The 14,163-nt window shown below is 42.0% G+C and overlaps 1 protein-coding gene across 3 annotated transcripts in view; it reads right to left on the reverse strand.

Annotated features, from left to right (window-relative positions):
• Window positions 1–1,499: 1,499 nt before the first annotated feature.
• eng (endoglin) overlaps window positions 1,500–14,163 on the reverse strand; it is a 48,976-nt gene continuing 36,312 nt past the window's right edge. For 2 of the 3 annotated variants that reach the window (XM_069673593.1, XM_069673595.1), the window contains 9 exons: window positions 12,546–12,717; window positions 12,344–12,446; window positions 11,967–12,159; window positions 11,704–11,855; window positions 10,808–11,038; window positions 10,601–10,667; window positions 6,690–6,800; window positions 6,562–6,609; window positions 1,500–6,481 (listed from right to left, as the gene is read on the reverse strand). In XM_069673593.1, coding sequence (XP_069529694.1) covers window positions 6,360–6,481; window positions 6,562–6,609; window positions 6,690–6,800; window positions 10,601–10,667; window positions 10,808–11,038; window positions 11,704–11,855; window positions 11,967–12,159; window positions 12,344–12,446; window positions 12,546–12,717 — 1,199 coding nt within the window. In that variant the 3' untranslated portion in view covers window positions 1,500–6,359. Of the gene's footprint in view, window positions 6,515–6,561; window positions 6,610–6,689; window positions 6,801–10,600; window positions 10,668–10,807; window positions 11,039–11,703; window positions 11,856–11,966; window positions 12,160–12,343; window positions 12,447–12,545; window positions 12,718–14,163 lie in introns of all 3 variants that reach the window. The other variant, XM_069673594.1, reaches the window with a different exon arrangement.

The following is a 14,163-nucleotide window of genomic DNA, read 5'->3' on the forward strand; positions in this document are numbered from 1 at the left end:
ATGCAGCTACACCTCAGGGTAAAACATTTGCACTCATTAAGTAGCTGCAGTAAATCAATATGCAGATGACACTTCAGTGTAACTTTAGGTCCACCTTAATTCGGCAACGACATAAAATGCTCCTTACACATTAATTGCAAAGAATAATCCAATAATAAAATATTAACATCAAAAAAATGCTAGAGGCAATTTTATGCAAGACATTTACATAAATGTTTAATAGGCTACACTACTTATGTCTATTTTATAAGCATTTGGAATTAGCATCAGCCATAACATTATGATCACCTGCCTAATTATGCGTAGATCCCCCTTTTGCTGCCAAAATAGCCCTGAGCCGTCGAGGCATGGACTCCACTAGACCTTTGAAGGTGTGCTGAGATATCTGGCACCAAGGCGTAAAGTCCTGCAAGTTGTGAGGTGGGGCCTTAATGGATCGGACTTTGTGTTTAACCACATCCCACAGATGCTTGATTGGATTGAAATCAGGGGAATTTGGAGGCCGAGTCAACACCTTGAACTTGTTGTCGTGTTCCTCAAACCATTCCTGAACCATTTTTGCAGTGTGTTCAGTGAGCGTTATCCTCATTGTAGGTGCTTTCGGTGGTGGACAGGGGTCAGCATGGGCACCCTGACCGGTCTGAGGCTAAGCAGCATTACACAACAAACTGTGATGCTCTGTGTGTTCTGACACCTTTCTGTCAGAACCAGCAACTTTTTCAGCATTTGGGCCGCCCATGACTCTGTCGCCGGTTCACAGGTCTCCCTTCCAGGGACCACTTTTGGTGCTGACCACTGCAGACCAGGAACACCCCACAAGAGCTGCAGTTGGTTGGCCATTTTTCCTGCTTCCAACACATCAATGTCGAGGACAAAATGTTTACTTGCTGCCTAACATATCCAACCCCCTGACAGGTGCCATTGTAATGAGATAATCATTTTCATTTCACCTGTCAGTGTTCATAATGTTACGGCTGATCAGTCTATATGGAGTATCTTAGTAGTATTTTTGGTCTTTTACTCGTGTAAAGGATTTCAATATTTTTCCCACCACTGATGAAACCTGACTACAAGTTGATGCTGTGTGAAAAGAACACAGTGGTCATTGATTTCCTTTTTAGTCGAGGTTCTGATTGCATGCTTATGACACACCACCTGAATCTGGATTTCCAATGTAACATTTCTTCCCTGTTCTGTCGCTCACAACGTCAGTGCTACTGTAAAAAAAAATCTGAAAACACACCTTTAATGCTCTATTCCCCTTCCTTTTATAACTGCTTTTAACATTAAGTATTTCTGGTTCCTTTATTCTGCATAAGTGCTCTGCCGAGTGTGCTGTATTATTATTACTCCGTGATGTTCCTTGTCAAGGGAGATCCATGGGTATCTTGGGAGTTTGTATTATCCGACACTACATAACGCTCTATGTTTACCAAGTGTAATGTCACAAGGCTGTGAGAAAGACACCAGAAAACACAAAGAATGTCTGTCATACTGACTTTATTAAGATAATTTCAGACAAAACATATATTTATTTTTTTACGACATAGAATTACATGACCACAGTTAAGAACTGCACCAACAATTGGACCCATTTTAAATGGTTTAAGGCTGCCTGCTCTAGCAGAATAACATCAACCATATTCACACAGTGTTCCTTGACATATTGCTGAGGGTCGGGAGCACAAATGCTGTTATTATGTTGTATTGATCTGCTCAAGGTTGCAAGTCTTATAATTGTTGGGAATCTGACTAATTATCCTTACACTGCTTCCAGATCGATCTGAAACTTTAACAGTGGAAAATGAAAAACAAAAGGAATATCAGGACTTTTTTTTAACCCCACAAGCTTACGTCAGACAGCTCGGGTTAGCACTCAACCAATTTCTAGCTAACACGAACGTTTGGGAGTTTTACAGAACATGATAAGAATGGCATAAATCCCCAGCTAATGGTTATGTTAGCAAGCTAACTGTGTTAGCTAGGATTTCGTTGAATTCTAACATTTGCTGTTATGACTTAAAGGTAAAGCATGTTTGATAAGTAGGTAGTTAATGCTGAGTCACAGCAGCTTATGTTAGCATGCAACCAATTCCTAGCGAACATCAACATTTGATAGTTCTATAGAATATGATAAATATGGCATAAATTCCTAGCCAAGGTTATGTCAGCAAGCTAACATGCTAACTATGTTAGCAAGGATTTTGTTGAATGCTAACATTTGCCATTGTGACTTAGCACAAGTGGTATCTAAACCCTAACCATCTGCTGATATTTCAAGGTAAACACGTTTGATAAGCAGGTACTTACAACAGCTTATGTTAGCATGCAACCAACAGGACTGTTAGCTACGAACTTACGCCTTACCTATCATGTTCTGAATCCCAATAGCAAAACGGTTAGCTAGAAAGTGGTTAAATGCTAATGTTCTTGTGTTTTTTGAGTTACTTATGATGACAATTCTTAAACATTTTTGCAAACTTGGAACATAGCAGTTGGACATTGTAATATAAATTGAGCTTCCCACTCTTAGCGGGCCGTCAGGGCAAAATTGGTGCTGTGTGAAAATGGTCAACTACATTTTATATTCAGTAAAATCAAAGCAGACATTTTGACATGTTAAGATTTCCAACATTGGGAAAAATTCAAAATAGGACATTGGTAAGAGACCGGAGGAAGAATACACTCACATAACTGTTGGCATAGTTTCCGTTATACGCCTCCACACACACACCCATGCGATGCAAATACTGTGTATATGCACACACACACACACGCAAATATTTCATTAAATGTGTCGTGTGTCTGAGGAGGAAGCAACTGTTGCCAGAGGTAACGAAGGGATCTGCAGGGTTAACAAGTGAATTAACTGACAGCCTGTCTGATTATACTGTCAGTGCTCAGACAGAAGCAAGCACCCAGCAGGCCTGGTTTAACACAGGTACAGAACACTTGACAATTGAAAACTAGAAAAAGTCAAACATTGCAGCCGCTACCTAATTTTAAATGAAAGTAAAAAAAGTTCTCACTAACGGCCACATTTTAAAGCTGAATGTTTCCTGAGAACAAGTTCGTGAGTGTTGAATATTTAGCTGGAGGCGTCTCTGCGGTGAGACAATACAATGTCAGGATGTCAGAATCAGCAGAGATACGCCGGGTTTTTGGACAGCAGGGGAATCTCACGGCAAATGTCAAACAGGGGAAAACCAACAAAGCAAATGTGCTGTCTCTGACATGTGATGTGTCACGCACTCTCTGTGACTACAATCCAAGCCCCAAATATATGAAAATAAAAACAGGGATGACTATACATAACATATCTTATGTATTTGATAAGTGCCATGATAAGGAATTGTCCCAGTTCTCCGGATACGTGAAAGAACAAAGCAGGCAAGTAAGAATATCATACATCACAAACATGGTAAAAAAAACTTTATATAGACATTAAATACAAGTTTACCTCATCATATTGCACAAATACTCAATGTGTATTTTTTAAAGACACTTCTTTGGAAGAGACTGAATAATTCAGAGATTAGGCTTGAAGGTGAATAAATTAGATCCACAATCTAAATCAGTAGGTGAGTAATTATTGGGAGTGTGGTTATATATGCGTAAAGTATGCGTTATGAGTAAAAGTAAATCAGTGTATATAAAGAAACATCACAATTTTGGGTGCTTGTGTCGAAGCTACAGTATACAAAACGCTCACTTATACCACAAGACTTGATGTGTGATGGGAATGTTTTTAAAGAGGTAAGAGAGTGGCAATAAAATATAAAATACATTTACATTTGTACATTGAAACAAGTGGCTTTACGGATCAACCGTCACTCTACAGTCGTTGCCCTGATGAAAATCCCCGATGCGCATTTATGAGGCTTCCGTTTAGCGTAAGCACTGCGGTGGCTGATGCAGCCGATCACGTGTAGAGAGCGGGAGGTTAAGCGGTGGAACTCATCTCTCTCAAATGACAGTTCCCGAATCATAAGGCACATCATGTGACAGCTGGAAATGAAGCAGCAGACTGCATTAAAGCATGAATCAACTGTTGCAAAAATATACTATTTTTTTTGGTGATTTCAAATCAATTGTCTTCTGAGCGTGTGACTTGTCAAAAAGTTTAAGGTATAAAAGTTAAACAAAAGGGGGTTAGGTATATAGATATATCATAATTACTTATTTACAGTCCAAACGTTTGAGTTTGCCAGTTTTCAACTGGAAATTAGGTTTTCTAGCCCATCACTTTAAAACAAACATTTGCCTTTCATTTCCTTCTGCGCGAGAACGACTAATTCAATTTCATTTTATGGACTATTTAAGGCGGCTGTTTGTACCTAAAGTTCCCCCAACAAGGAATAAAAGTTTCTAGAAGTTTGGTCACATCGAGGTAGCAACTCTTCCAGGGTGTAGCAGGGACAGAGGGTGGCTTGTTTGTCAAAGCAAAAGCTTTAAAAGCATCAGTGAACATCAATTAGAGGACTAATAACTATTTCCCTGTAGTTGCGTTCATCTCCAATCACATGATGGAGATTAGTGGCTACTTGATCTTCAAATAAAGGAAGAGTAATGGCTTGTGCACCATAAACAGCAGCACGGAGGTTTAGAGGGTGGTGATTGTACTGACCTTAAAACACTTGTAGTAACATAAAAACGGATTTTCGTATGATTTTGTACAGTATGTGTGCGTTACCACAGATATTAAAGTGGGGGATTATGCTAATTTCAAGCTTCATATTTCACTCTGTGATACCTGCGAAGTAGCTTAGCATAATTTACAGTTAAAACATTTTTTTCTCACACTGGTGTTCTGTGTAGGCCCTCATGCAGCCTCTGCTCTTTGTGAGTGGCCAGCTCTTTGTGATGTCACATAGTGCAGCATGTAGAAAAAACTGTCAACCTGGCGTTCACAGCAGCCTGCAGACTGAGACTTTTTTCGCAGGGGATTACTCCAACATACTTTTACCTACAGGTCTGAAACCTCACCCACGTTTAGTATGGACATCCAACATTGTGACATTATATATATGTCTTAAAATATGAAACAGCACAATACCCCCTCTTTAACCTTACGGTAAGAAACTCTAGTTATAAGATGTATTACAGATTCTGGTGAGAGTGGTCACTGTGCAAAAGGAAAAGTACTGGAATTTCACCTCCAGACGGACTATTTTTGGGAAACTCCACCCTGTGAGAAAAGCTGTATGAGGGGCGCTTTAGTCATTAAATATAGACTCAGGTCTGACAACTAATGTGCAATGTTCTGGTGCTAACTCCTCATTATGGGCACATTATGGAGCTCTGAATATAGACACGTATCTCTGCATGCTGTAAGAGTGAGTTCACATGAATGTTTTCCCTTTATGGCTCATTTCTTATTGGGCCATTAATTGATTTTAGGATTGATTTTGTTGAGTTATTTATGAAATCAAGCATATATTTCTCTGGGAATTGCAATGTGCACTGGGAAAAAGGCGACTATAATTTGAATGCCTTGTCGAAGCTATTGGATAGCATGAAAGTGGCACCATCACTTTGTTTCATGAGCTACAAACGACCCAGCTATAAGAGGTCAGCTATGAGATGCATCTAGAGTGACACAGAAAAAAGGTAGAATATAAGATTAATTCACCAGAGAAATCTAGTGTTAAGTTTTAACTCCAGACTTCTAAGAAAAAAAAAAAAAAAGGAGGTAGCTGTTAATCGTTGACCTCGAACTCCAATTAAGACAAATACCCCTTGAAGTGAGCATCTGGTTTGAGATCCTAACATGTAGAGCTTTTTTCGGTCCCCAAGACAAGGCTGATAACTCTGTGAACTGACCTCGCCAAAAGCCCTTCGTATGTCTGTAGCTTAGATGTGAATGCGAAACAGCTTTTCATCTGTTTTTCAAAGTCGCTCTTGTGACTGGTTTGTCTCCTGTCTGACTATTATTGTGCTGCCATCACACAAGCACAATTCATTGAAAGGAATGTTGTGAATTTCCTGTTAGCTCTTGGGGGATATGGTTTGTTTTTCCTGTTGCTTGGGAGCCAATTTTTTTTTTTTCTCTTGCCTTCTTTAACTTCCTGTCTAGGAGCTTGATTTTACAGAGAGGCTGCAGAGGTGAGCGTTAGAAGCCATTGATCAGACTTCTGTGCCCTCACCCAGCACCCCCCCCTCCTTTCACCATTACATACTCCCAGATCACATCCATTTGTGTGTCAAACGTGGGTTGTGCTTTTTAATGTGAATGTGAGGGGGGCATGGTGGGGGGGGAAATGCCTTTTTTTTTAAAGCATTATTTAAGAAAATAAAAGCACGAAACCCGTTTTGGTGATTTTGAAGGGGCCCTGCTGGTGGTGCAGATTATCATGATCTCATGCCATGCTGCTGGTCGGCGTGCTCTGGGTGCTGCCGATGCTGGCGTTAGCGCTGCTGTTCTCAGAGGGGGACGGGTTGGTAGAGACGGGTTGTCGTTTGGCTCCTGAGCAGGGGCATCCTGGAGAGAGATGAGAGAGAAGCCAATAAGAACCTGGAAAGAAGAAAAGAAAACAAACAATAAAAGGAAAAGTCTCTTACCAGGAAGATTTGCTGCAGTTGAGCTAATGTCCAGTCCAGTTGGGTACCCTGAATTAGGCAGAGCGTGTCAATGTAAAATCCAAATGTATCAAATTTCATCAAGAGAAACTAAACGGTTGTACATTTACCGGTTTTAATTTTGATGAACCACAAAGCTCCAATAAGTAAAACTCCAATCAGGAAGCCTCCGAACGCGATGCCAAGGACGCCAGGTAGGCCAAAATCAAAGCAGGGGGGGGCTGCAACAGAGACACGAAAACAACAATGTATGCAAGCTTCAGTTCAACAACAGATATCACAATATATTAAGGTGTATTTATTCCAGAGACATATACTGTGGAATAAAGTGTTTCCATTTTATGATTGGCTTGTCAATTTGGTTGTCAGCACCAAACAGCAGATATTAAGTGCTGCGTTTAAAGGCAATTTCTTGAACTGTGGTTCCAGGTATGCATTAAGAGGTTATATTTAATCCTGCTTTTGACTTCAAAACAAGATTTTTTCTAACCACAAAAACACACAACTTTAACCTTTTTGAGGTGAACTGAAAGATTCAGAGGGCCAATCCTCTGCAGTAAATACAAGCCATTGATTTTCCAGGGTTAGACCTCAGCTTAACTGAAATAAAAAGTACATCTATCATTTTTCTCTGTTCTAATTTAAAGACACAAATTACAAGTTATCAAATTTGGCATTAGTGATGTTCTCTGCGCCCCGCTGTGCGCTGGCTGGCCCCCCACAGAGAGCCGCACTGCTGACAAACTCGAGAGAAAACATTAAACCCCGAGTCAACAGGCAAGAAAAAAATCATGTTTTTCAAAAAGAGTCAGGAAAAAATCTAAAGTCTCTTAAGCCTCTGACGTACTGTGGCACAAATATACTGTTGTAGTCTGGAGGTTTTGCTTCCTGCATTGTGGTCTGGCAAGGCTTCGTGAAAGGCCTTGAGACGGACGTCATTTCAGACAGGCTGTGCTAAAGATTTAACTGCACAAAGTAACCACTCACAGGGCAGTTATTGATCTTTATAAATGTGAAGGATATTCTGTAAAAAGTCCCAAAATCTGAATTCAGGAATGTATCGTGGCTCTGCAAGGATACACACAAACGTACTCTGAGAACATGCAATCAAAAACATCAGGCGTCCCCGACAGAAAAATAAACCAGCGTGTGCGTTCTTTGAGTTACATAGGATGAAAAAAACAGAAAAGCGGTGCACAAACACATTCTTTTCCTCCTCCCCTCTCTCGGCTTCCTGAAGAGATGCTCCCACAAGTATCCCAAAGATTTGGAAGAAACTAATCATCACCTTTGCACGTGTTACTCTCACCTGCCTCGGCTGCTTCCTGCCTCCTGGTGGCATGTGCTGGGCTGATAACTAAACTGGGGTTCTTACAGTACAGCTTTCCTCTTCTTTAGTACATTAAAGAGGAGAGGGAGGGCAGAAGACAGCGGAACGAGCCTTTACCCTGTCTATCATTGGTGCTAGCGTGCGGTGTGGCTGCACCTGCATTACGCCTATAGGAACCTTATGTGTTTATCAGCCCGTACAAAAGAACTGCACTGACATTAAAACAGGAAAAGCCTCAAACTGACTCCATGAGGTTGTATATAATGTTTGACATAAATACAATAAATACTATTGTGCTGAAATTTGATCAAACAGTATATAATATCAGCTCATTAGTCCTGACCCAGAGCACTGAAACAGTGACATCTTGTGGTCGTTTTTGCCAACTGCACCCCAGGCAGCAAACCCAGTTTGTTGATCCGTCGACGCTGAACATTCCTTGACCTCAAATGTGCCGAAAACACATTTTCAAGTCGTGCAGCCTTTCTCTCGAGACTGTTTTTTTATGTCTGCAATCACTCGCTGTGTTCGTTTGTGTAAGCGAGGCTGAATAAACAGAAGCAGGAAGCAGAAGCTCCTGTTCAGGTGGAGAAGAGGACACAAGCAGCTGAATGCCTGTGATGGGACTCCCCGGAGCCCTTTGTATAGAAACTACAAAACAGGAATGATGACTGAAGGCAGTCTGCGAGTCCTGCTGATATAACCCTTGTGTCTCGGCCGGCTAAGGACTGGAACCACATATAAACAAACCAGAAAGCTCCTCATTAACTACTTTAATTTATTCAGGAGTTTAGGAGTTTTGTCAGCTTCCCAAACACCTTCAACTAATTTCTTCCTCCTCTAGATGTAAGTGAAGGATAAAGGAAGCCAAAGGATACCAAGAATATAAATAGTTTTAAAGAGGAAGTGTGACAAACTCCAGGTGAGCCCCTTTTTAATCAACATCTACTTCCTGGAGTCTTTCTGCACGGGAAGTAAATCATTCGATCTTTCCTGGAAATGAATCATCCGTCGTGCTATTCTTTCTTTGAAACACGACATCTTCCCTCGTTTGACTCAACGGTGTTGACTAATCTGACAATAGCGGCGGGCCCAGTGGCTCGTGTTTGGACAGAAACCCAGTCAGACCCTCTTTGGAAACACAAAGGACTTCACCTCCGCTCCCCCGAGGGCCATTACTTCTGATTGTGGCCACAAGGTCAGCCTGCAGGCCTTCCTAAAGGACGAGGCCCAGCCCCAGCAGCCCCTTACTGGCTTCGCTGCATATCCTGAGTTACTGCTATGACAACCGCCCGAGCTGCATTTGTCGTGCAGTGAAAGCAACAATAGGAATGAATATTAGAGCAGTAGAAGTAATTCACTTGCAGAGTATTAGACTAGCAATTAAGTCCTCAGGGCATGAAGGGAAAATGTATTCTTAATATAAAGGTTACGCAGAGTTCAGAAAGTATATTTTTAGAGAATTAGAAACATTCCTCCCTGTGGTTACAGTCGGACAAAAAATGACACCTTTCAGCCCACTTCTGGAGACTGGGCCTTTGATGTTTGGATCAATCAATCAGTCTTTTTGTGTGTGTTTAAACCTTATTTACAAACTTATTTTTAAAAGGAAAAATATTAAATAATCTACAATAAATCTGCCAAACGTCCTTTTTAACTTCTTTAAAAGAGAATATGAGCAATAAGAGAAAATAAGGGCCTAGCTGTCTAAATCAGAGTCGAGTTGAATAAGTTATATTCTTACACGGCTGTATTAAATATTTGATTCTGATTGGTTAATTACGGCATTCCAAGGACTGCTGCTTTGAAGAACAGAGCATCCATTAAATGTGAGTAATAACAGCTAGTTTGGCTCATTTTAATCTGAGTAAAGACAGCTAACAAGGCTCGACATGAGCGCTGGTATGTTTGTAACCCCCCGGGCCAGTAGATAAAGCATTAACTAGCCCGGTGTGCCAGTAGGATCCACAAGCACACAATGTATACAATATAGTAGCCGTCCCGAGAGTCACAGTCCTAATAGACGGGACTGAATACTTTCTCTGCGGTAATCATCGGATGTCAGCATCACTACAGGCACTTTGGCTACTGCTGTCATCACGCTACACGCTGCACTCAGGACACTGTCATTCTACAACATGCTAATTGACGTTAACAAGCTAACGCGGACTGGTAAAATGTTTTAAACCTCCCTACTCCTGGTCAAACGCCAGGGAAAAGAAAAAAAGCAGAGTGCACTGGACTATGAAAAAAAGGAGGAAAAGATATGTATGGGTGGTTTCAATACCGTCACCGGTGTCACGTTCTGCCACTGATACCGTCATTACTGGGTGACACACACGTTTTAGTTTTCCTTCACACATGAGGGGGATTTACTTGCCCCGCTGTGCATGTAGAGTCTGTGTGTCACCTGTCTGTAAACTGGAAACATGCGTGCGATGCTCCTGCTGTCACAGATGCGCCTGCGGGATGATCGAGGCAGACGGGCAGTTACGCGAGGTGGCTATAAGTGCGTGTATTCCCGTGATCAGCGGCACCTCGTCCCGGTGCACCTTAACGCTGTGGCTACATAAACAGACCGCAGACTTTTTACTTCTAACGGCTTCACCTGATCATAAGAGCATAAGAAGCATCTTATTTGGTCTCAAAGGTGTTAATAGATTCATGTTTTGGAGTTTAAACTGAACTCACTTGGTGGTTGCAGACACGGCTGGGTCACCTCCAGGTTCCTCTTCACTCTCCCTCCATCCCCACATTTCTGATGAGGTCATGAAAGAAAGAAAAAATTAAATCAACAACCTAAAGGTCACTGTGTCATAAGGTTATATTTCTGTTGAAGGGATTTTAATCTATTATTTATCTCAAGTGCTGCGTGATAAATAGTTGATAGGCTCTTACCTCACTGTAGCAGAGTTTGACCGAGCACTCCAGGTCCCACGTGGTGGCCTCCAGCTCCTGGAGCTGATCTAAGGAGAAGCTGAGTCGGGTGCTGTTGGGACAGGAGTTTAAGGAGCAGGTCTCTGGGATGAAGGGCAGCTCCTTCATGACGGGACACGAGCCCTTGGAGCGCACGAAGCAGCTGATCACCTTGATGGTCAAGACGATGTCGCCGAAAGTGTGCCCCGAAATCTGCAGGAAACAAATGATGAAATTAACTGCAACAGCAGAAGAATCTTTCAAACGGGCATCGGGGAATCTATTTTGAAATGTCAGGAAGAGATGGAGTATGGGTGAGATGTGATGCTGCATGGTGGTGCAATGATTAGTGCTGTCGCCTCACAGCTAGAAGATTCCTAGCTCGAAGCCTAATGACAGCTGGGATTGGCTCCACCCCCCTATAGATAATTGATAGACGGATGGATGGAGTTCGGCCTTTTGGATGTAGCCATCTTGTTTTTTTGGAACCAGAAGTGAACATGTTTGGACGAGCGGATGGATATGCTTTGCCGTGTCTCTCTTCTGATTGGCAGGTCATCGTGGAAGCCGCTTGTCAATCACAGGAAGCCACGCCCTAAAGCGCACCTTGCTTTATCGTCAGTTTGTCTCTATTTGCGAGCATTAGTTACAAAATGAACATGATGCTGCATTGAGGAAGACTTGAAAGTAGCGATTAAGGCCATTAACGCATTAGGAAAATGTTCCGACTTGTCTTTGCAAACATCAGTCGCCCCCTGCTGGCCATTAGAAGGAAAGCAGGTTGGAGTTTCTTCCGGACTGGCTTCACCTTTGAAACAAAGAAGTCCCCTTCTTCACAGGAGATAAGAATACAGCTAGAATAGTGAACGGTTCCTCACCTCTGCGTAAATTCTCTTGTCACTCTGCACCTTGCCGTTCGGGTCCAGGGGAGAGCTGTAGTCCGGTGAGGTGTAGAGCTGCATCATCAGCGGCATCTGATGAGGGGCGTTAGTTGTGATGGGAATGACTGTTTCTGGAACGGTTTCTCCAACTGAGAAAGCAAAACGGTAACCATTAAAATCCACTTCATCCTCCTTAATTCCCGCTGGCATTTGCTCATATATCCATATCCTCTCTTTGTAAAAAAAGTGCCTCGTCATACCTGCTCCGTTGTCTTTATTCCCCAGAACAAGAACCATAGAGCCCTCTGGTCTGAACTCAGTGTAGCTGGTGAAAGTGCTGGCTTTAAAGTGGTCCAAAGCCTTTCTTTGCACATCCTCTGCCTTGTCGCTGTTCAGGGTCAATGTAGGGGGGATTGTGTGCATGAAGGCCACTAGCAGGATGTCATTGTTGGACTGTGGAAGGAGAAGAAGACCGTCTTTAAAGAACACTCACTGAAACAGGATTTAACACTCATATTAAGTGAGCTATATCACACTATTAAGAACAATCTAATCACATAGAGTGGGGTCTTTGTCCTCCTCTTTCAATGTGGTTGAAGGATGATTATTTTGCTAACTCTCGTCTGTGTTAACTTACACCAAACTGTGTGTGTTGTGGGTTCAGGACGGTCCATGTGGTGCCCTGAGGTCCTCTCAGGAGCACGCTGGTCTTCTTATTGTGCATGCGAAGCGACACATTTCTGCAATAAGAAGAATCAACAATTACACAAGAAATTAAAGACAGCACACGATGCATTAGATCCACAGGATGTTCTATGTGAAGAGTGTCGGGGGTTTACTGAATGCCGGCGTCCTCGCGGATGTTGATGATGTGAAGTTCAGCTTCGGCGCCGGAGTTCTGCTGCTGCGGGGAGCAAGATTTGAGCGGAGTTTCCGTCTCGATCTTCAAGAAGTGTTTCTCCGAGGCGTCTTCACTTTTGAGTGTGCAGCGCTGAGGGCCGGGTTTGGTGCCTGTAAAAAAACAAACATTTATTTTATATCATTGTTTATTCATTGTCTAGTGGAAATAATGAGATGTAAAACTATCTCTGCATTCGTAATCTCATTTAATATGGAAGAAATCACCAAAAAGTGGACTTGCAGCCTCTCTGTTTGAATAATTCATTGTGACAGTGAGGCAGTTTTAAGCGTATTTCCTCGCCTATTTTATGCCTCTAATGTCGTGATTTAAAACCTGTTGATTAAATGACCCGTCTGTTCTATTTTGCTGCCTTTATGAAGCACTTTGTAACTGTAAAAGTGGCTCTATACATAAATAAATCGATCTTATTTCTGCTCAGTGTGGCTGCAAACTTCACTGACAGTTAACACTGTTTTACTCGGCGTCCAGCAGCGAAGAGCCGGTCTGCAAAAGGAGACCCGAACTGCTGCAGGAGGCGCATTAGAGCCGTCTCATGAGAGCGCAACATGCTCAGCCTCTGACCAAATAATGGTGACAGATGGTTTACAGGTGTTCCCCCCGGTGAAGTGCTCAAATTGCAAAGCACATTTTGTTACAAAACACCACGCTGGACGTTGCAGTGATCTATGTTATAGCCTTATTACACCTACAGCCAAGTGTGGGAGCAGTGTGGGAGACGGAGCTGTGTACGAGCCAGACTTTTAAATAATAGGAGCGTATGGAGACGGAGGAGAGAGAAGGGAATTAAGCTACAGATGTTTGACTATTTTTCTGTCTTTTAAAAGTTGTTGCCATTAGAATACGTTGAGAGGAGGCGTGCAAAATAAATCACACTTCCATCACTGTGAGGTTAGCTAGCACAATGGTAAAGGAAGGAGAGAGAATTATAACTTAAAGGTCATATTAGTACTTCAATTTATGTTTATTTATCGCACCTCATATCAAAGTATTTTTGAACAATGTTTTCGCACAGATTTTTCTCATGTCCTGCAGGAATATAAGTTGCACCAGAATATAAGACAGCCTGTATTTTGTTTTCACCATAATGGTCTTGCAATCCAGCTAGCTACCGGTGCCGTAGTTGAGCTACGGTATCTGTCACGTACAGCGGAATCATGTCGCCACAACATAATAATAATTATAATACGTTTATTAATATAGCACCTTTCTAGAGCAGAAGTGACAAGGTGCTTTTACAGAGAGAATAAAAGAAACACAGGATAAAAACAACAACAAACTAAATTAAAACAGCCACAAAATACAAAGTGAAAACAAGTTTGGGGGTAAAAACAACAAGAAACAAGTAAAGGTACACAACAGATTAAGTAACAGCTAGTCTAAACAGGTGCTTTTTGAAGGTGACAACAGCACCCAGAGATCTCAGACTGATTGGTAAAGAGCTCTAAAGTGTTGGAGCTACAAACTGGAGCACACCTTTGGTTTGGAATTTTATGGGAAGCCAGTGTACAGAAGACAGAACGGGTGTTATATGGGAG

The sequence above is a fragment of the Semicossyphus pulcher genome, unplaced genomic scaffold, assembly GCF_022749685.1.
Source record: "Semicossyphus pulcher isolate SPU_LCO1_2020_fin unplaced genomic scaffold, fSemPul1.0.p SCAF_22, whole genome shotgun sequence".
Lineage (NCBI taxonomy): Eukaryota > Metazoa > Chordata > Actinopteri > Labriformes > Labridae > Semicossyphus > Semicossyphus pulcher.